General features: G+C 31.8%; 2 protein-coding genes and 1 non-coding gene across 3 annotated transcripts; 2 read left to right on the top strand and 1 right to left on the bottom strand.

The window, feature by feature from the left end:
• The first annotated feature begins 326 nt into the window (after positions 1 to 326).
• Positions 327 to 3,883, top strand: LOC102623723 (multicopper oxidase LPR1-like). The gene is made up of 3 exons (XM_006494982.4): positions 327 to 886; positions 1,928 to 3,385; positions 3,479 to 3,883. Exons 1-3 carry the CDS (start codon positions 659 to 661, stop codon positions 3,530 to 3,532), a joined length of 1,740 nt encoding a protein of 579 aa, XP_006495045.1. The 5' UTR covers positions 327 to 658; the 3' UTR covers positions 3,533 to 3,883.
• A 756-nt stretch (positions 3,884 to 4,639) lies between these two features.
• On the bottom strand, positions 4,640 to 4,713 carry TRNAN-GUU (transfer RNA asparagine (anticodon GUU)). Its single transcript has one exon. It is a non-coding gene; the product is annotated as a tRNA-Asn (tRNA).
• Positions 4,714 to 11,871: 7,158 nt separating this feature from the next.
• On the top strand, positions 11,872 to 13,352 carry LOC102625526 (MYB-like transcription factor 4). Its single transcript, XM_006494989.4, has 3 exons — positions 11,872 to 12,026; positions 12,153 to 12,282; positions 12,515 to 13,352. Exons 1-3 carry the CDS (start codon positions 11,897 to 11,899, stop codon positions 12,897 to 12,899), a joined length of 645 nt encoding a protein of 214 aa, XP_006495052.1. The 5' UTR covers positions 11,872 to 11,896; the 3' UTR covers positions 12,900 to 13,352.
• The last annotated feature ends 8,999 nt before the right edge of the window (positions 13,353 to 22,351 follow it).

Here is a 22,351-nt window from a genome sequence, read left to right as displayed (position 1 = left end):
TACTTGGAGAATAATGTCAATACTCAATATCAAAGTATATGAGAAAGGACAAAGAATAATCTTTTTATAAAGTAGAGACAATGAGAATAGAATATATGCTCAGTAAGATATTCGTTCGATACAACTCATTTATGTCAAAGATTATTGATAAATAATTATAAATTATGAGTATCCCTATTTGCCGATTGTCAATTAATCTGTAGCTGTTAATTCAACTCCAAATAAAACCAAATTTTATGTAGGTGCTAACTCGACAGAGTTGAGTGCTTATCTTTTTCACAACCTTATATCATAAGAATGTACGAGAGTATGAGAGCACCAACAAACCACAGAAGCAAAACAATTTATTAAGCTTTTGTTAATTTCAAGAATCCGTGCAAGGCAAAAAAATTGTTGCCCACATATTAGAAAGGGAAGTAGACAAAAGATGTCATAAAACTTCCATATCGAAAAGTCATGCACGCTCTGGAATTGGGCAGCTCCTTTCACAAGGCTAGCTTTCTTTTTCAGAAACATCGAACCCCACCACCAAGAGAAAAATTTAGGCCTCCTCGTTCAATAATTCTCATCGACAACTATTGAACATACACATTCACAATTTCGCTTTAATTTCTATTTTCTTCTCTTCTTACTCTCTCTGCATGCAACCAAGAGACTAATGGCTATCGTGGAGAGAGTTTTGTTTCTTTATTTGATGTTTTTGGCCGCGGCGAGAGTGATGATAAGCTCAGCTGCACGGACAGAAGAAAGGCTAATAAATCCATCACAATTGGAGATGTTTGTTGATGAGCTTCCAGATATGCCTAAAATAAAATGCTTTGAAGACGCTGCAAATGGTGCTCCAAAACCAAAGAAACTCAAGATTGGCATGTTCAAAAAGAAATGGGTAAGCGTAATTTAAATCATTTCTTTCTTTCTTTCTACTCAAAAGTGCTTTTTCGATTCACTGCTTTTCTGGGCCAGTCTTTTGGGCACCAAGTAATTGAATTAAGATATAGCCGGCCATTTTTTCCATCATAGAATTTCGACACATACTATGTGTTTATTGATTACTCTTATACGTGCATGAATTTTCAACATATCTCTGCACCTGAATCCTAATTTCAGAAGCTTGTAATATTCAATCAATTCATTGAGGCCTAAGTATTGCTTATTGGCGATCTCTTGCTATAAAATATGAACATATGATTGCAGTGTTATCTATCTTTTCTCCATTCGGCCGGTTCATTGGGTATATATTCAATTAGGCAGTTGCCGAGTGACTCTTCTTCAAGACCGCATCTAATAGTATTTAAGTAATAGTTATTTCTCTTCACATTCTAACAGTCAAGCTTCTATATATATTTACGCATTTCCTTAATTTAATTTCCATAAAAATTTCAGAATTTTCTGTCACAATGTGTAGTTCTCTCTCCAAGACTTAACCTAAGTTCATTTTTTTTTTCAATAAATAATAACTCATTAATCCTCGAATGATGCAAAAAATTAAATCAAAATTAAAAGATTAAAAAACCTACAGAAAGTAGAAAGTAGAAACCATTAAGTATTAGTACCAATTGAAACTCGCAACCAAACATGTGCTTAAAGCACATGAAGGATTTGGAAAGATTCTCTTTCTTCAAATTTCGTATGTAAAATTATTTTTAATTAACTTCTCTTACTCTTTTGTTGACATCAATTGTGACTTAAGAATTAGGATGCATTCGTGTTGATGAGAAAAATCACCTTAATAAAAAAAAAAAAGGGGGTACTTTATCTACAAGCATTTTATTTAGGCCACAAGCCCACGTGACACATGTCCTTAATTTTTTTGCCTTGGTTTTCTCTGTACATTGATTTTGTTTAGTCAATGCGGGGGACCCCGACTTCATTATTATACTATTCTTAATCAACGATTTCTGGCTCATCTTTTTTCTTTCTATTGCAGAAATTCCACAGAGACCTACCTCCAACCCCAGTGTATGCCTACGGTACATCGAAGCACACAGCTACAGTCCCTGGTCCAACCATCGAGGCCCTCCATGGGATTGACACCTACGTGACGTGGCAAAATCATCTCCCTTCAAAACACATACTTCCATGGGACCCCACAATTCCAACTGCCATTCCACGCAAGAAGAAGGGAATTCCTACTGTAGTGCACCTCCATGGAGGCATTGATGAACCCGAGAGTGATGGAAACGCAAATTCATGGTTCACCGCTGGATTTAAAGAAAAGGGACCCACTTGGACTAAGAAAACTTACCACTATCACAACATGCAACAGCCGGGGAATTTGTGGTACCATGATCATGCCATGGGCTTGACTAGGATCAACCTTTTGGCTGGCTTAGTTGGGGCCTACATTATTCGCCATCACGATGTTGAGACCCCACTTAGACTCCCCAGCGGTGATGAGTTCGATCGACCGTTGGTCGTCTTTGATCGTAGCTTTCGCACCGATGGTTCGATATACATGAACTCTACAGGAAATAACCCCTCTATACACCCACAGTGGCAACCTGAGTATTTCGGTGACGCGATTATTGTTAACGGGAAAGCATGGCCGCGTATGACGGTACGACGTCGAAAATATAGATTCCGCATCATCAATGCCAGCAATGCCAGATTCTATAGATTTTTCTTCACCAACGGTCTGAGATTCATCCACGTGGCAGCTGATTCAGCATACCTTGGAAGACCAGTAGTGACCAATGAGACCCTTCTGGCCCCATCGGAAATTGCTGACGTGGTCATTGACTTTTCGGAATCAAAGTCTGACGTTGCTATCCTAGCAAACGACGCACCGTATCCTTACCCATCAGGTGACCCGGTCAATGATGCCAATGGTAAGGTGATGAAATTTATCATAAAGAAAAATCACGAGCTTGACACGTGGCGCGTACCAGAGAAGTTGATAAAATACCCATCTCCTAATCCATCGAGTGCATCGAGGACACGTTACATTGCTATGTACGAGTACACAAGCGACATTGATGAGCCCACACATCTGTTCATCAATGGAAAATCATACGAGGAACCCGTGACTGAAACACCCGAGGCTGGGACCAGTGAAGTGTGGAATGTGATCAATCTAACGGAGGACAATCATCCATTACACATTCATCTGGGACTGTTTGTGGTGTTGGATCAGAGGGAGTTGGTGAAACTGGAAGAGTTTAAAGCTTGTATGACAAAATACAACGACGCTAGCAAGTGCCACATAAGCAAGTATGCACGTGGCAAGAAACTAGAGGTGTCGGAACATGAGAAGGGGTGGAAGAACGTGTACAAGATGACGCCAGGATACGTGACAAAAATATTGGTGAGGTTTTCTTACATACATTCTAATGCATCGTATCCGTTTGATCCGACCGCCGAGCCTGGTTACGTGTATCATTGCCATGTAAGTAAATTCTTAATTTCTTGTTTACTTTTCATCATTCAATGGCAAAGTTTTATGATTTTACGTTATTAAATTAACCTCTAACGCATGCAGGTTTTGGATCACGAGGACAATGTGATGATGAGGCCTCTGAAGTTAATCAAGTGAGAAGTTTAAATAGATCTCTTTATGCTCTCAAAAACTTTTTATTGATAGGACGTCTTTATTTAATTTTTATGCGGATATATTTTTAAAATATGAAATTTAAGAGAATTGATTTTTAATTTTTTTAAGTTGAATAATTTAAAAATATGTCTGCATTAAAAAAAAATGGACGTCCATACTTGAGGATAATTATATATAATGCTCATAATATCAAAGAAAATGAAAGCCATTACAATGAAATTTCTAACAATTTTATGAAACTCTAAGAAAGGATTCCGGTCAACTTTAGAGCGATGATATTATTATGGATTTTGTTTTTATTTTTGAATAATGTTAATTTGGAAGTTTGAAGGAGATTCGCTAGCAAATTTTGAGACAACATTTGGGGAGCATTGTGGGCCTTCCCGAAAGACGGCCCATTGTCTAAAAGCCTTTTGAAGCCCACAAGTATTTGATCTAATAATGATAGCGTATTGAAAATTAGACTAATTCATATTAAGTGTAAAACTAGTTGGTAGTTGAAAACACTTTCTTTTGGTTCATTAACACTGTGTGATACATTTTGACGGAAACAGAAAACAGCTAGTCAATAATATTAATGCATATGTTAAAATATTCAAAAGAGTAGATATAAGTTATAGATCCTTTTTACTTTTATCATATTGTTTCAATGAAAGCATAAGTTAAATAAACACATAGGTTCGAACAATATGTTTGTCAATGTCACTTAGAATAAAGCATTTTCATTTTCTAAGTACTAATATTACAGCTCTACATAAAGGTCCCAATTTTTAATGTCATGACTTCCACCAAATAAAATGAACGATAATTAATATTGTTTCAACTTTTACGTCTCTTTTCACTTTAATTGGGTTTATAGCCAACCATTTTTTGTTCATTAGGTGTTCAATTTTAGAGATTTTCATTCGGAGTTTCAATTTGATTTGTAAACTTAATAGCAGTGAATCGATAGTAACACTAATTTTCAATGACAAAAAGACTAACTACCTAAATTGCGATAATTTGTAAATGTAGAACTGTAGATGAAGAAACAATAAGTGAAATCTATCCCAGAAAAAAAAAAAAAAGGGCGAAACATTTCAAAAATGCCGCTAGAAGGAGGGCTTGAACCTCCGACCTTGTGGTTAACAGCCACACGCTCTAACCAACTGAGCTATTCCAGCTTGTGACTTATGGGGAAGTAATAATAGAATAAAAATTAATTGAATAATTTTACTGTAACTTTTCACCAATCATAAATTGCATTCGGTAGCGTACGGCACATGATGTACAATTATAAATGCTAAATGCCAAGAGAAAAATGATTGAATGTACAATTTTTTAAGAACCTATATAAAGATTGAGCCAAGTCAGTAAAGCAATTCTTGTCCACAATGACAGTTCCCCACAAGCAACTCTATCGTTTGTTATTTCCATTATTATACTTAATTTGCTACATATGTAGAAGGGAAGGGGAGAAGGATGGTCCAAAATGGAATCCTTCAAGTTACAGCTGACAAGAGAAGGGGCCCCCGCCCCCCGCGGGGGGGGGGGGGAGCCGGGGAGGTTTGTGCGTGGAGAAAAAAGCCCATTCGAATTTGATTCATACCAAGCAAGCAATTATAGCATGCCAAATTTTAAGTTGTAACATGTGTTTTTTTTTTTTATAGAAATTCACCCGATCATGTGTCACAAGAGTTGACTCCTTCTTGATTGAAATAAAATTGGGGCTAATTGAAAATTCAAATTTAGTGGTATGCGATTGAAAATTCAAATTGGGGCTAATTGAAAATTCATATATTTAGGCATTAACATGACCTAAATAAGCTCATATTGCAACTTTGGTTATGGTTGTTGTTTTGTTGAGTGGCGGGTTTTGGGCTTAAAAACAATAATGATACTTGGTGTGAACTGTAGTGTGGGAGCGAAATACACTAATGAATAATGGAGAACCAATGATTTAATATTAATGTGTTACGATTTTAATAGCCTACAAAGTGTAATTAGGAAAAATGTGATAAAATTGAATATTTAAAAAAATGAATATGAAAATGTGTTTGGAAACTATCTTAGGAAATGTTTCTTGAAATGAATCTGCAAAATGGTTTCTCGAAAAATGTTTTTTGTAAGAATTTTAAGCACGTTTTCTCATAAATAGTTTTTGAAAAACATTTACAAACTGAATCTAAAATATGATTTTTTTATTTAGAGAAAATGAGTTTTGAAAATGCTCTTAGGGTGCGTTTGGTACACGTATTGTATTATGCTGTATTGCATTATTTTAATGCTTGTGTATTGTATTATGCTGTATTGCATTAGCATTGTATTATAATAATACTGTACAATATTTGGTATTACACTGTACTGTAATAATTTTTTTGATTAATTTAAATTAAATATTATATTATATTAATATATTTAAATTGTATTAATATTTTATATTTATATTTATATTATTATTAATTTTAAATTAATATTATTCATATTTAAATATTTATTATTAGTCATAATAAATTATAAATTTATTAATAAATTAAAATGTAAAAATAAAAAATAGAATATAATATTATTGAACAATAAATCATTTATTTATATTAATAATTATAATGTAAAAATAAAAATATTAAATAATATAATATTAAATTAAAAAAATATTTATTATTATTATTATTATTATTATTATTATTATTATTATTATTATTATTATAATAATAATAAAATTAAAGTAAAAGCAAAAGTTAGCAAAAGCTGGAAAGTTGGAAACGAAAAGGAAACAAAAAAAAAAAGGAAAGAGCAAATGAAAAGGAAACAAATATTAAATAATATAATATTAAATTAAAAAATAATATTTATTATTATTATTATAATAAAATTAAAGTAAAAGCAAAAGTTAGCAAAAGCTGGAAAGTTGGAAACGAAAAGGAAAGAGCAAGCGGCAGTTTGCCGCATTAGATTGGCCCATTATGCAGTGTTTTTGTAGCTTTTAACTTACCAAACATGGGCTTGTATAAAGCTAATGCAATGAGAAGTTATAATACAGCAACCAAACATGCCCTTAAGTCACTTTAATTTTCTCTTAAATCACTTAACTCAAAACGAAATGACTGCCCTCATTGTTAATAATTCTACTTGGAGTTTTGATTGAGAACCAATCAATTCTCCATGCCATCCTTTCCATTTTCACATTATTATGATGCTTAAATTTACAGTAGGCTATACGAGGATCTACCTCATACAAACTTGTTAGGCTGCATTTTATCTTATGCAAGCTTCAGTCATGCATTTAGTTCAATTGCGATGCATTCTTACCAAAATGAGCCTCTTTAGCCACTAATTATCTACTAACTCCTTGACTATTAATCTAAAAGCAAAACAATTGTTGATGCATGTAAATCAACAATTTATGTATGTGATTTAGGATTTGGTGTTTAAACTAGACATATTTTTAACTTTTTTTTATAGAATAATTGGTTCTTTACTAGCTCGTTTTATAAGGCATTCTCTTATATAGGCTAAAAAGTCCTCGAAGTGGGCTTAGCTAAATATTTAATGTGAATTAACTCTTACTTTCGTATATCTGTACCTTCCAAACCATAACCTATAGTACAAGGGCTTGGGCGTCCATGAGACGCGTACCTTGTGGTTAGACTAGGCCTTTGGGCCTAACATCCACTTTTTAGGTAGTAATAATATATAAATATAAATTACAATGTCCTCCTATGCATGCATGTAAATTAATTGTCCATAACATTATAATCAAATTTCAATGACATGGATTGGATACCTCTTCTAATCTCTTTTAAGTTTTTAAAATCTTATGTCATATTTTTTTAGTGGATAAATTTTAGAATATTTCAAAGATATCATGTCAATTATATACTAAGTAAATGATACTATGACCATGTGTGCATTTATTTTAAAAAAACATTATAGTATATAGTAGCAATTATATTAAATTCAATTATACAATAGGTTGTATTACCTTCGATGTACGGGTAAGATTTAACTTTTTTATTCTTTTAATTTAGGAACTACTAATCAGCACTTGAATTTTTTCTCAGTATAAGATTAGATCATGACAGAATTCTAATCCTTTTTATAAATGTCCTGAAAAGAGGTTTCCATTCTATTTTTATTTCATTGAATTTTCTAAACTACCATTAGAAATGAAAGAGTAATTGACTAATCGCATAATTTGAAGTGGACAAATTGCATCAATTTTTTTTTCTTTTTAATTAACAGGTCAATTTTTTTATATATATACAAGTAGGGATGGCAAAATAACCCGGACCCGGCCCGGACCCGGATAATCTGGGCCGGGTTGAACTCGCACCGGAATATAAAAAAATTCAGGTCCGGAATAAATTTTAATAACCCAGATATATCCGGGTCCAGGTCCGGGTTTAGGTTAACCCGGACATCCGAAACCCGGACCCGGATATTTAATTTTTATATTATTTTTTAATTAATTTTATTGATTAATCTAAATATGTTATTGTTTAGAAATGTATTAATTTTTTATTTTTAGAATTTTAGAAATTAATATTGATTCATTGATCCGGGTTCAAAACCCAGAATCCGAAAACCCGAATTTTTCCTGGTTGAACCCGGACCCGGATCCGGGTAAAAAAATCCGGGTTAAAATCCGGGTCTGGAAAAAGAAAATAATATCCGGGTCCGAATCCGAAAAGACTAAACCCGAACCCAGATCCAGATTTTGCCATCCCTATATACAAGTCATCAGTGGCAGGTGATGACTTTTAAAAAAATATATTGGAAAGAAAAAGTCATCACCTGCCAGTCTATTCAAGCGCGAACCAGCAGAAGAACTGCGCTAACTCAATCATACATCAATTTTTATTCATGTAAAAGTTTTTATCGTCAATTTTCCAATCCACATGAAGCGACACGTCGTTGTTTGAACTATCAATTCCAATGTTGTTGTATAGCTCAAGCATTACTATTGGATAACAAGGCTTTCTAAATTTGTGCTCATATCAATTCAGTTAATTAAATCTATTCCAGTCGGTAGCCAATTAATTAATTAAATCTAATTCAGCTCAATAAATGTTCTGCTATAGCCCAAAAAAAAAAAAAAAAATCAAGGATAGTAAGATGACTTCTGGTTGCAAAGACGGTAGGTATGTGAATTGTGAGGCAGGGAGCTAGGTTTTATTTATTTATTTATTTTGAATATTATTTATACATTTGCATGTCCTTGAGGCTGTGACGCAGTCTACGGATGCGAAAACATTAGAAGAAAAGATTCTACTTTTCTAATTGCCTCCATTTTCTTGGAAACAGGCTAGCTAGCAAAGCACGCAGGCACATTCGAAATTAGGTTTTCTTGATTTGCGTTGATCTCCGCTTGAAGTTGAATATTTATTTATAGAAATGTCTTAAAAATCTATGCTTGAAGCAAGCATGCATGGAATCTACTGATCGGATTCTTAAACAAAATGCGAAATCATATCCAGACACTGTAAGTGATCGAATTCTAAAATTTAGCTGCATCTATTGATTCAATCCATTAATGGTCCAATTCCACAGCTACCTACCTCTTGCAGTTAAATGAATTTGGGTTAGATTGATAGTTAATCTTTGCTTGACCTGTTGCTATATATTCCAAGAAACAATAAAATGTATATGTATACATCTTAATTATAGATAAGAACTTGGCATCTCCTTTGTTTACCTCTCAATCTCTCATTCTCATCAAAAGTCCCACCGATCTTTCTTGCTTTTGAACAGTACATGGAGCGCGAGAAACATGTGCTAAACAAGAAGTCCAAACATAGTATAAATTGCTCTCGCTGAATTGTGTCTAGTCATAAATGTTTGCAAGTACTAATGCATGCCGGTCATGAACCTTGAAACGGTAGGTACTTCTCCAATTGATAATACATAATTTGATGAATAAGCTTCTCACATATTGGTTTCTTTTGGATTGGGTCACTTTCTCTTAGTTAGTTGAGCTTCGTAGTACATCTGTAAGATTCAATCCATTAAATAAGTCGGTGGGTTAATTTATATCTAAAATTTAGCTATCTTAAATCCCTATAATTAGTTTAGAATAATCTCCGATATATATACATACATATGTATAATTCTTATCTAATGAGAATGTTCGTAAAATATATTAAAAAAAAACCACATATTTCAATACATTGGAGACTTTTTTTTTGGTCAGTTAATGGCCCTCACTACAAAATTATATATAAATACATATGTACGCACATACATACATAATATAAAATATGTGGTAAAATATTATATATGTAAAACATATATGGGTTATTAAATATATATGTGTAAAATAAAAGTTAATAATATTTCGTAAATATAACTCTGAAAAATTAAAGATAATACAAATTATTCATAGAAAAAGGTTGGGGTAAAATCACTCTAACTTTCAAGTTATAGTTGTAAATATTTACCAAAATACTTTAAAGTTGTAGCCTAAAATCTACACCTATAAACAATTAAGCTAAATGGACTATTGAAAATGAAAAATATAACTCATTAACTAGATTTTAAATATGAGTTAAACCCACCAACTTTATTTTGTTAATAAAAAATAGATAGAGTTAAAAAAACTCACACGGAAAAAATTCAATGTTTGAGTTTTGTGCATTAAAAAAATGATATTATTTTCTTCTAATTAGCTCTCCATGGCATGAAATATTTTTAACTAAAAATTTATTAATTTCGATGATCACAAGTGAGTTAGGCTGGTCCAGGATTTTAAAGTGTAGGAAAAGTCCGAAAAAACTTTAAAACCGTGGAGTTTAAGAGACTTAAAATTTAGAGTACATAAACCCCACTGTTTATATACTTTTCTGGACTTTCCTACACTTTAAAATTCCTAAATATATGAATGAGATTGAAATAAAGGGAAGTAGGGGAAGCCAATGATAGGACTGTTTGTTCTGTTACATGATAAATATCGAAAACCATCAGTCAAAGTAATAAAAACGTGACATTGCCAACTTCCTTTAGGTTTTCAATCTGTTTTGCTTAGAGCATCTCCAAAAGACTCTTCAAATAAGATTCTACTTCTTATTTGAAGAGCCATATCAATATTAAACACTCCAAAAGATACTTTAATTTAGATTCTTCAAATAAGATTTGTTTTTAACTCTTTAATATTGCCGAGTGAGTTTCTCCCTCTTCTATTAATATTTATTATTATTTATTGAAAAGATAAGACTACAATAATTATTATTTATGTTTCTTTTAAAAAATATAATAACAATTCAATTTGATAGTGGGAAAGATTTGATTAAAATAATATTAATTTATTCTTATTTGGTGACTCTTTTGGAGGGGATTATATTTTTTTATACACTTATTTGCCACATCAGTAAGCAAATTGAAATTTGAAGAGTAAAATTTAAAGACCTTTTTGGAGATGCTCTTATTCTTCTTCTCTTTTTATTTATTCATTCATTTATTTTGTAATTTTTAGTGTAACGGAAACGTTATACCCAATCAAGTAGGGATATATCTGACTAGGAGGATTCAGATTTCTTTATTTCAAAGAATTTATTTTTTTATTTATTCAAATGGTAATTTATATATAGAGAAGGTATCTCTTTTTAGTTATGAAATATGATCATTTGGACCCTTTAAAGATCTTATAATATATAATGTTAAATAATACTTTTTACTACATCTTGTCAACCAAACTGATATTCATTTTCAGATGAATTGATAAGTAATTTCATAAATTATAAAATTGAGTATCCAATAAATGAATGTGTCAATTATTGCCCAGTTATTTAACAAAGCAAATATTGGAATAATACTTTTGGAAATGTAATATTAATTACTTTGTTTGTGTCATGAACAGAAGCTCTTTTGTCAAACAAACAAAAACAATAATAATGTAAATAACCCATAAAATATTGTTAATTAATTTATAACCAAAAAAAAAAAAAAACCACGAAAACATAATGAGGTATTGAGATATGTATGCTGGTATCATTTATAACGTAACTGTGGTTATGGGTGAAAGACAAGGACTTCTACTTAACGGCAACTAACTCACAATCAAAATTTGTCAAACAGCGTGTACCTGCTCATCCTCTTTGAAACCTCTCACAGTCTCACTTTCCCAAGCATGGCTAAACCACCGGTCCAAGTCAACTTAATTTTGCTCTCTTCGTCTTCATATCCAAACTACCCTAGCAGTTATATATATATATACACACGTACCCCCACCACCCACCCACCCACATTGCTCTTTTCTTTAGCTCCAAATCTTCTTCAGCTTAATTCTCTCCATTTCTTCATTCGATCACAGCATTATCCATCAGCTAGGTTTCTCAAGAATAATAATTTAAGGTTGTGATCTTAACTTACACAATGCGGAAGCCTTGCTGTGATAAGCAAGACACAAACAAAGGAGCTTGGTCCAAGCAAGAAGACCAGAAGCTCATTGATTATATTCGTAAACATGGCGAAGGCTGCTGGCGTACCCTCCCTCAGGCTGCAGGTAATTTATCTCATAATATTACAAAATAATAATAGTGGAAATTAAGAAAGCATATGTAGAACGAGGCAAAAGAATGGGTTTATTTTGTTTGTTCCTTTATCCTTTTTTATTTGCTTTATTGATCAGGCCTGGCTCGCTGCGGTAAAAGTTGTAGGCTGAGATGGATAAACTATCTGAGGCCTGACCTTAAAAGAGGCAACTTTGCTGAAGATGAAGAAGATCTCATCATCAAGCTTCACGCACTTCTAGGCAATAGGTTACAGTATAATTATAAATATATATGCATGATACGCCCCTATTGATCAGATTCCCTCTTTAATTTACCGTCATCTTTCTTTCTCTTAAGCAAAAATATGAAAAAAAAAAATTCATCTTTTCAGCTCAATTACAGGAAAAACATTGTACACAAGTACTATGTACATCATCAAATCATTGCAACAAGTCTGGGGATGCTAAAATTTTGACAATGGTGCTTATAATATTTTTAGGTGGTCATTGATTGCTGGAAGATTGCCTGGCCGTACCGCTAATGAAGTGAAGAATTATTGGAACTCTCATTTAAGGAGAAAGCTTATAAATATGGGAATTGATCCGAAAAATCATCGGTTGCACCACAGCCTTCCTCACAATTCTACTGGTGCAACATCTTTGGGGCAGCAATTAGTTGATATGAATGAACCAGCAGTCAAACCCCGCGGTGACGATATTTATCAAGCATCTGATGCTGGGAGTTGCTGGGAGGATGAGCCATGTAGATTATTGCCTGATTTGAATCTTGATCTCACAATGAGCATTCCTTCTTCTTCTTCATCACCATCACTTGCTAATAAAGCAAATACAGAGAAGAAGAATGATAGTGAGCTGCCGAATTGAAACCAAGGTCTCTCTCGGCCTCTTCTGCAACACTTGTTCTCTTTCAATAATCAATTTCACAAAATTTGTCTGAGTATGGCATGCAGTACGTACAATAAGTGATGACTGGATTAGGATCTGATTTTGTACGTGTTGATTATTTTTTCCACAATTACAATTAAGGATGACATAAAATAATTAAGCATCCCAATCATTGTTGCGGTGCATTATAAAGGGAAGACGCTCGGCTCTCAAACATGCAGCTGAAAGTAGCCTAGGCCACACACACACACACATGTACAGACAATGTATAGCTTTTAGTCACTCTTAAGTCTTGAGCTGGAAAGAAGAAATCCATTAATTTATTGACATAACTGGAAAGTGTAAAGGAAATGGATTGGCATGATTAGAATACATACCTATACATATATAATGTGAATGTCGATTTACCGCCATTTAGCTCATATATAGTCATTTCCAAATTCTGTGTATGCATATGTAATTGATTTTAAGTCGTTGACCACAGATTTTGCTGATTAACCAAAATTAGAAAGAACTGAAATCATGAGAGAGGGGACTTAGGTAGGCGTTAGGATCCTTTTTTATGTGAACTTCACAAGTGTATCTGAAATTGTATAAGACGTAACTACTTTTACATTTTTATTTAATAACCAGTTAACCAAAAATCAGAAACCGGTAAGCTGCCCAAGATCAAGAAAGAATCATGATCTGAGAAATAGATTTATAGCATGCATGAATTGAAAATTTTCATACATCTTTAGATTTAGATATTAAGCTGTTGCGCGAGGCCGATGATTAATAATTTAATATATATAGCGCTTCAGGATTATATGAGCACACTGTACCATGGAATATAATACATGAAAAATAGAGTAAACCATATGAAAAGAAATGTACAAATTCCATCAAGATCCAACGATTTTATTTTGAGAAAAAAAGAAGAACAATTTCTAAAAGCTTTAAGCCATGTTCAGTATTGAAATGTTTTAACTTCTAAGCCACAACTACTAAGGAAAAAATAATATAAGTGAAAGTTCTTACAACCTTCGTTAGTCCGAATCTGAGTGATTAATCATACCTGATTGCCTTGGAAACTTTAGAAACAATCTTCTTTTGAAGGTTTCGGTGAAATTAAGCATATACCAGCAAAAGGTACTTTAATACTCAAATTAGTGTTTATGGATTAGGAATTATTTAGATCTGGATTTCTTAAATAGCTAAAAGATCATTTCTCAATTCTTTTGGTCTCTATTTATTTATAGACCGAGAAATGCGGGACTGGTGGGAAACTTTACCTCAAATCTAAATTCCCATCATCCATTTCTTCCATTTATTTTACACTGTTAGATTTGGTAACCCTTTTTTTCTGTATCTAAATTACTTGCACGTGATTCCGTTAGTAATCACGCACTGCCATTTGTCAATATTTTCAGGTCTAGTTATTCCTACTTTTTTTTGCAGATATGAATCAATTGATGGATGTTGATTTTCAATCCACCGTTAACATAGTTATATCTTATATTGATTTTTAAATGTAGGATCAATATAAACCGTACTTGCATTGATCTTTAATCCGAGACCCATGCAAAATATATCCATGATTTGAATTAATGGTTTTTAGTGAACACTCGCGCGGTGCAGTATAAGTGTTTGTATTTTTTTGCACTTACAATAATTATGAAATAAAAGTCGATACATATAGTGAATATAATTATTAAATAATAATTTTGACATAAATAATAAAGATATTATAAAATTTTCATCATAAAGTGTAAGATCAAATTAATTTAGCATTCAAATAATAATAGTTAGTATTTACCAAACACTTTTGTGCTGTAATTTTTAAATTTCAGATGTCCAACTTCAATATCAAACAAGGCTTTAGTACGACAATATGATCAAATATGTACAACTTGCAACTTCGGGAGATTGAACATCTATTTGAATTGATATAAATGTTTTTAACTTTATGTCTAAATTTCCTAGCTTCGGCAAGGTTTAAACAAAAAATGTCGAATTTTTATTTATACGATGGAGATAAAACTACAAGCTTAAGCCATAAAGCACCAAACATTCAAAGCAGAAATGTGCTTGAAAACCTACTGGAAGATGAAGCTAGCCACCAACGCAGGAGTATTCATTCAATTAACGACAGTAGCTGCATGCATGTGCATCAAGGCACCAACTAATGTGAGTTGTGTGTGTGCGCGGGCGTGCTTACCCATGTCATTAATTGTTGGATGGAAGTGAATTTTGTAATTTTAGCAATTTACTGATTTGAACGATGCTCAAATACAAACTGCCCTCAATTAGGGTGTGTTTGGTAGTGAATTGTTGTAACTTTTAAGCTATTGCTGCTGTGGAGTAAAAATTACTGTTATAGAATAGAAGTTGGAAAAAAAATTTACTAAGCTATCAAAGCTCAACTACAAGTATTACCAAACACCTTAATAGCTGAGATTTCACAGTCCAACTATCTCACCACACTTCCAAACAGACTATTAATAATCTTTCATTGACATTATGAATCCTCCAAATTAATCCATGTGATCAGATAGATTATATTTCAAAAGATAATATTACAGACGGTTAATTTCAAAGAGGAATTGTCAGCAAAGATTTATGTCAACCGTTTTCATGCCCCTGATTGGTTGCTAAAAGTTTATTTTCTTCAGGTTTGAAAAATAACCTTCATGGTTTTGCTCCATCAATGAATTTAATTAGTTTGACAAAACTCATGAAATAATTTAATTAAAGAGCTAGAACGTGATCAGGTGACAGGTGGGTTGAATGCAAAATGGAAAACAGAAAGCTTGCTGCGACAAGACAATTGATTACTGGATAAAATTGTACGCGATCATGAACATCACAACTCAGGAAGGTATATCTCCGAGCAGGCAATCTGAATTTTCCAGTAATAAGCCATGATTAAAATATTAGGAGATGTCAATTTCTCTTTTATTAAAATTAATATATATCACTTATTTTTTTATTTTTTTTATAATGTTTAAAAATTTTCTGACATAAAAAATTTAATGGAAAATGGGGCTAAATGAATCATTTACTTGGTAATTGATTTTGACAATATAAAATAAATATTTATGATAAGAAAACTATCATAAAAAATAGCAAAAGTATTAAAAAGAATATCTTATTTTTAGTTTTTTATTCACACCAAAAATATATTTTTTATTTTTAATTCTTAAAATTTTATTGTAATTTCTATTTATATGCTTTATTTAATTTATAATAAATATGAATAAAAGTGTGTTTGAAAATACAAATAGTACTACAAAATTATGCTAAAAAAGAAGTTATTAACTATTATGAAAATAGTAAAAAATTAATGGTATATATTAATTTAAGTAGAGAGGAAACTGATCATCTCCCTTAAACACATTAACAGATATCGGTAGACGGTAGTAAAATTGGAAGGCACACGTTATGACCAGCGAAAAGCTTTGGATGATCAAGAAATCAAATTGGATCCCCGGCGGACATGCACACGCATGGTGTGGTACGAATGCTATTAATGACAGCTGTTGATGTATGTAGGCCTCAAGTTGCGAATGTCATATCCAACTAAATAGCAACCCGTGTTATACGGAAATTTCTGAATTGAGTAAAAAGAGAAATAAAAAAAAAAAACCATAAATTAAATGTAAAATGAAAAAGTCGGTGATGGAACAGTTTCTGCAGGTACGAAGCAATGAATTGACAAGGCCCCTGTGAGCTGTGATCAGATGCATGGATTATGATATCAAATTGTGTGATTGCCCAATTCAGGTTTTAACTTGTGCAACCTTTTTTTTATTGATTTTCCTAAAGAAAAAAAAAAAGTATTTCGAAATCACTCAATTAGATTATTCAATTAGAGCCAAAATTTGGTATTCAAAACTCGCGTCTATTCAATATTTCAATCTTAAATACCAAATGTTTAATAATTTTGAGGCCTTTGTCTCTGTCTCAAAATTTGGTATTCAAACCCCCCCCCCCTTTTCAGCATGACTACAGTCCATATATGTGAAAGGGGATATTTCACATATATAATCTATATATGTGAATGGAGATATTTCAATTTAAATTTTTGATATAAAATTTAAGTTGTTAATCTCATACAATTCAACGGTGGATGAATTAACATTCTTAAATGATATCTTTACTTTCAATATCTACTATTAGATTACACGAGTTACTAACTCAAAATTTGATATAAGTTAAAATAACCCCTCCTTTTGTGTTTTTTTATGTGTGTGTTTGTAAAGGGAAAGGGAGAGAGAGTCATTATCTAGTAAGGTTCCCTTATAAAGTAAGAAATAAGTTTTAAAAAAAACAAAAATTTTAATAATATATTATATGGCAAAACACAATACATCAAAGTATGTATTTTTTGTCTTTTAAAGAATCTCTTACACTAATACCTCATATAGCGTATTTTCGCACTTTAATGAAATACGAAAACCCTCACTAGAGAACAATTGTATATATATTTACGATATATATCTCCTTCAAATTGTGTGCATATCAGAGGAGAAACACTTGTGTGGGTCCTTAGTTGTCGATCCCACCATTGACCCTCATTTTGTTTCCTTCCTACCAAAATTTTGCACATATATTTTGGTTCCTTCATGTTCTGGCTTTTCAATTAAAATGAATACAAATGGTAAATATATATTATATATTCTTTAATGAACACCTTGACGACTTCAACTATATATGTATAGTGAAAACCTAAAATATGTTCTAGAAGAAAAGAGGCATGCATGAAATAGAATTTGAAATACAGACACACACACACACGCGCGTGTGTGTGTATTTTGGACCCAATTCCAAATTCAAGTTCATCTTTTTTTTTTTTTTAGAAGAAAGTAAACCTTTCATTCATAACGACACTTCAAATACAATTTGGACCTCTATTGGTATAGAGTTTACCCAGACAACAAATGGATTGTTTTCTAAAATAAATTCTGCTAAAGAATGGGCATAAGCATTATAATTTCTAGAAACATGTTTGACTCTAACATTTTGAAAGTCTTTACTCTAACATCTTTAATGTTTGGACTATAGCTCGGCCCATTCCTAATATTATTATGAGTAATGATATTTGATCCTCTCAAGATATTTCTCAACACCCATTTTTTTATAAAATTCTAAAATTATCCTTATTAAAATTAGAAAAAAACTATTTATTTATTTTTCTTCTCTCTAGACATTAACAATCCACCATTATCATTTTGTTGCATAGGTCTATCCTTTTTTTTTGGGAGGGGGCGGGGGAGATGGTGAAGAAGGCAATTCAGACTTGATGAGGTCAATTTTGACATCATTTTGTTTAAAAATGATTGGCTTCTGATGCAGAAACTGGCATTTTCGCTCATGAAAAAAGCTTTTGACTCAACTTTCACGAATGGAAGATGGCGAGGAGAATCAGCAACAGCAGCGACAGCAAATGTTAGTGACTGGAGTGGTTAGTTCGAAGGTCATTGGATGCTGTTGTGGCTGGGTCTAGGTTAAGATTAAGAGCGACAATGATGGATGATGCCTATCTTCATGAACGAATTAATTATAAACTATAACTTGAATGGCAATGACTTACACCAAGATTTTGGTAGTATTAGAATTTGAAAAAGGCATACTGTTAGCGGCAGGAAAGAGTGAAATTTGGTGGCCCAATTTATGTACTAATATTGGACCCAAAAAAAAATGATGTTAGCTAGTTGTTTGCTTTAGCTTTCGAAAGTTAAAAATAAATAACTTCTATTTAATTTTAATAAGGATAATTTTAGATTTTTTTTTTAAAATGGGATTGAAGAGATATCCTAGGGGCTCCTATATCATCCTACTACGGCCTCTTATGTTCGGACTATTCCAACTAAACAACCTTTTAAATTCCTCTTCGTGTAAGTTCGAGAATTAAGAATATAAATCAAAATTATTAAGTTTACACTGAATTATTTAACTCTAGCCTAATAAAAAACCAAGGTTAGTTCCAAGCAGTCTTATCAAAATTTCGATTTTAAGTTCGAGTAATATGAGTTTGGGTTGGATCGCACCTTGATAATATTGCATGTTAAGCAAATTTTGATGTATATCAAATAGTTTTTATACAAGAACAAACAAATTATCAAAAAGCAATCAGTTAATAAATACTACTTACTGTAGCTTGAAATTAAATTGATTTGATTTTAAACTTGTATAATGAAAATTTTATTATATTTTTATTAATTTTGTTAAAACTATTACTTAAAAATTATATTTACTATTATTAACTTTTATTTTATATAGTTATAGTTTTTTTTATGACAATTGTAATTTAAAAGTTACCGCACTTCAATGCTATATAGAACCTTGGCCATATTATGAACTGTAAAATTAATCAAACAAATTAAGTGAAATTTGAAAACCTCAAAATTATGACGAGACACCATTGTTGAATAATTTATTGAAATGACCTTGTAAAATCTCCTTCTTTATTATCATTATTTAGGGTTCGGTGATGTTGCAACCGTTTTACGTTACCGCAATTTTGGCTTTTGTGACTTAGTTACTACAAAATTTCGTTGAGAACCTTACACTCTATTTTATTTACACTCTATGCATAAGTATTAAAAAGATAAAATTACCCTAAATTTGTTAAAAATAGTAAAATTCTAAATGCTTCATATATTTTTTTCCCCTTTTCTCCTTACTCTCTCTCTCTCTCTCTCTCTTCTCTCTCTCTCTCTCTCTGTTATGAGTCTTTTGGTGGGTTCAATCATTTATAAAGGTTGTTGACTGGCTATCGATTTAAGGATAATTACTTGTAGGTTTGGTTGTTTGCGTGGTGGTTTTTGTGGTAGATAAGGACAATGGGTGCAGGCATTTTAGTCTGTAAAGACTAAAAATGTTGGTACTGGTAGTGGCTAGTTAAATTGCTTTGTGTGCGGATTTCGTAGCAAGTGGCTAGGGTTTTGAATTTGTAAATTTATGATTTTTAGGTTTTTTTCCACAATTGTGGATAATTTCTTTTTATATCTTTAGTTCCATTTAGATTGCTTTCTATCTATTAACAATATACAAAAAAGTATTATAATGACCACAACAATAGTTTAAAGCTTGAATTTCTATTATTGCCACATGATCTGGAGAAAAGAAAATGTGTTTTGTTGATGATAAAGGAAAATTGTGGCTATCCATTTGAAAAAAACAAACAAATTATATGGTGGCGGATACGGGTTAGGGTGACAATGAACCAATCAGTGAAGTTTAGATTGATGATATCCTTGATTGTTAGCCATCAGTAAGAAATGATAATGAAGAGAAATTGATAGAGGAGAGGGATGTACTGAAAGGGAATTTATTTTTTATCTTGGTAATTCTTTTATCATGAAAATATTAATCATTATGAGATGATATTGTATAAAAAAAAATTATTGGTCATATTCTTGAGAATTTTGTTGATGAAGAGTGATGGAAGATGAGATATGGTGATTCCTCAAGGGAGGAAAGAACTTTTTAAGTACTAATTTCATATATATATATATATATATATATATATATATATATATATATATATTATATTGATATTAGTATGTTATGATGATTAATGTGTTGTGGGTGTAAAGAAAAAATCCTTTAATACTTAAAAAAAAAAGTGAATAGAAAAAGAGTGTAAGGTAATAAATTGAATTTTGGTAGTGTAGATAAGCAGAAAGTATCATAATACTTTTATATATTGTACAAATAAGAAAGAGCATAGGGGTTCCATGAAATCTTACAGCCACTAACCGTTTGCTGCATAGCCGGACCCCATTAATTATCCTTGTGACTTGACTTGTAACAAGTCGAAATTAATTTGCAAGTTCTCTGCCAACGAATGAATGGCCTGCACTGCAAATTCAATCAAGACTTGTTGACTTTTGGACCGACCAATGAAAAAACTCGGTCAAGATAAACATCTGATTGAGAATCCAATGATGGAGTAATTATATTTATATTAGTATAAACACAATAAGAAATTCAATTTATTAAGATGCCATTTCACAATGTTAATTTTCTTAAGCAAAGGTATTAATTGTTAGTGTCATGGTATCTCACATTGGATTAAATAAATGTGTATAAACTAAGGCGACATAAAAAATTTGATTGCATAAAATCATTATAGAGTCCACATATTTATTTTCGGTGACTATGATCATTGCTTAACAACACTTTGAAATAGTGTTAATTATAGCATTGATCACCACGTAAGTTTGGATATATACGAACAATACAAATGTAGAGCTACCGTATCTCCTAATGTTCCGGCTTCCACGTATCATAATTCTGAAAATGAAAGGCATCCAAAGCTAACAAGGGGCCAAATCACCCGATGACTAAAAGTTCATATGCAAATTAGATGATCCAGTCAATAGAAACCGTGTAATTTCAGCTGTCCAAGTCTTGAACAGGTAACACGTACAATTGATTTGTACACGCAAAACCAACCAAGATTTCATCAAATAAATTACAAATTAACATCACTTTCCGCAAGACTAAAACCAAGAAAATCGAATGCAGACTCTTTCTAAACAAGAGACCGTTTATGTTTCGATAGTTTTAACACAAAATCACTTCCACAAAAAATAAAAAAAAAATCCAACTCTGAATTTCCATAGAATTATATGCGACGTGGTGGCACGGATTGAGATAGACATTCAAATTGAATGGGTAATTAATTTACGGCCGAAATGGCCGACGTCTATATAAACAAATAACAAACAAACACACAAATATATGATTTGGTAGATGAAACCAATATATTCAAGATATTTAAATACCAAAAAAAAAAGTTTTTAAAATAAGAGTTAAGAAGAAGAAGAGTCTTGGAAATTAAGGAGAAGATCCTACAAAATATACCCCACCAACCAATAAATTATAGGAATTAAATTCGTTGTTGCCGTGAGAAAGAAAACGTTGTCTGTGTCCATCACTAACTGCTCTTTGTAATATTCATACATCACCTCCGGCTTTTATTATTTCCATCTATGGATCTCTCATTTTGCCGCAACAATCGGAGCTCTCAAATTATTAAATAAAAACTTGTTTTGACAAGAAAATCCAAGCATAAATTGTTAGGGAAAACTCACATATCATCTTCAATTTCATTATTTTATATATAATTAAGTAGTAATATCGTACATGATTACACACAACACCTAATAAAAAAGGGTCTCGGTAAATGTTAACATTTCTTTAAAAAACTCAAATTCTTCTTTTAATTTAGTAGAAGCAAGAATTGACCAACAGACTTTGCCTTAGATTATCCTAAGTACTGACTCAAATGTCTTTTTTTTTTTTGTCAAAGAAAAAATTTTGAACCTTTAATTTTGTCAAAAAGAAAACGGTGAGGAGTTTCTCTGATGTTTTGGTTTCTTTATTTGGAAAGAGTAAGGTTTGTCAAAGTGCCAACTATAATCCATGAATTAATCCGA

Source organism: Citrus sinensis, chromosome 2 (assembly GCF_022201045.2).
Source record: "Citrus sinensis cultivar Valencia sweet orange chromosome 2, DVS_A1.0, whole genome shotgun sequence".
Taxonomy (NCBI): Eukaryota; Viridiplantae; Streptophyta; class Magnoliopsida; order Sapindales; family Rutaceae; genus Citrus; species Citrus sinensis.
This window is presented reverse-complemented; position numbering and strand designations above follow the sequence as displayed.

What these genes read in the sequence shown, in the direction of transcription:
- LOC102625526 (XM_006494989.4), top strand. Translation starts at nt 11,897, where the DNA reads ATGCGGAAGCCTTGCTGTGATAAGCAAGACACAAACAAAGGAGCTTGG. An exon ending in TACCCTCCCTCAGGCTGCAG is followed by an intron (nt 12,027 to 12,152) that starts GTAATTTATCTC and finishes TTTATTGATCAG; the next exon opens with GCCTGGCTCGCTGCGGTAAA. An exon ending in CACGCACTTCTAGGCAATAG is followed by an intron (nt 12,283 to 12,514) that starts GTTACAGTATAA and finishes TAATATTTTTAG; the next exon opens with GTGGTCATTGATTGCTGGAA.
- LOC102623723 (XM_006494982.4), top strand. Translation starts at nt 659, where the DNA reads ATGGCTATCGTGGAGAGAGTTTTGTTTCTTTATTTGATGTTTTTGGCC. An exon ending in GCATGTTCAAAAAGAAATGG is followed by an intron (nt 887 to 1,927) that starts GTAAGCGTAATT and finishes TTTCTATTGCAG; the next exon opens with AAATTCCACAGAGACCTACC. An exon ending in GTTACGTGTATCATTGCCAT is followed by an intron (nt 3,386 to 3,478) that starts GTAAGTAAATTC and finishes TAACGCATGCAG; the next exon opens with GTTTTGGATCACGAGGACAA.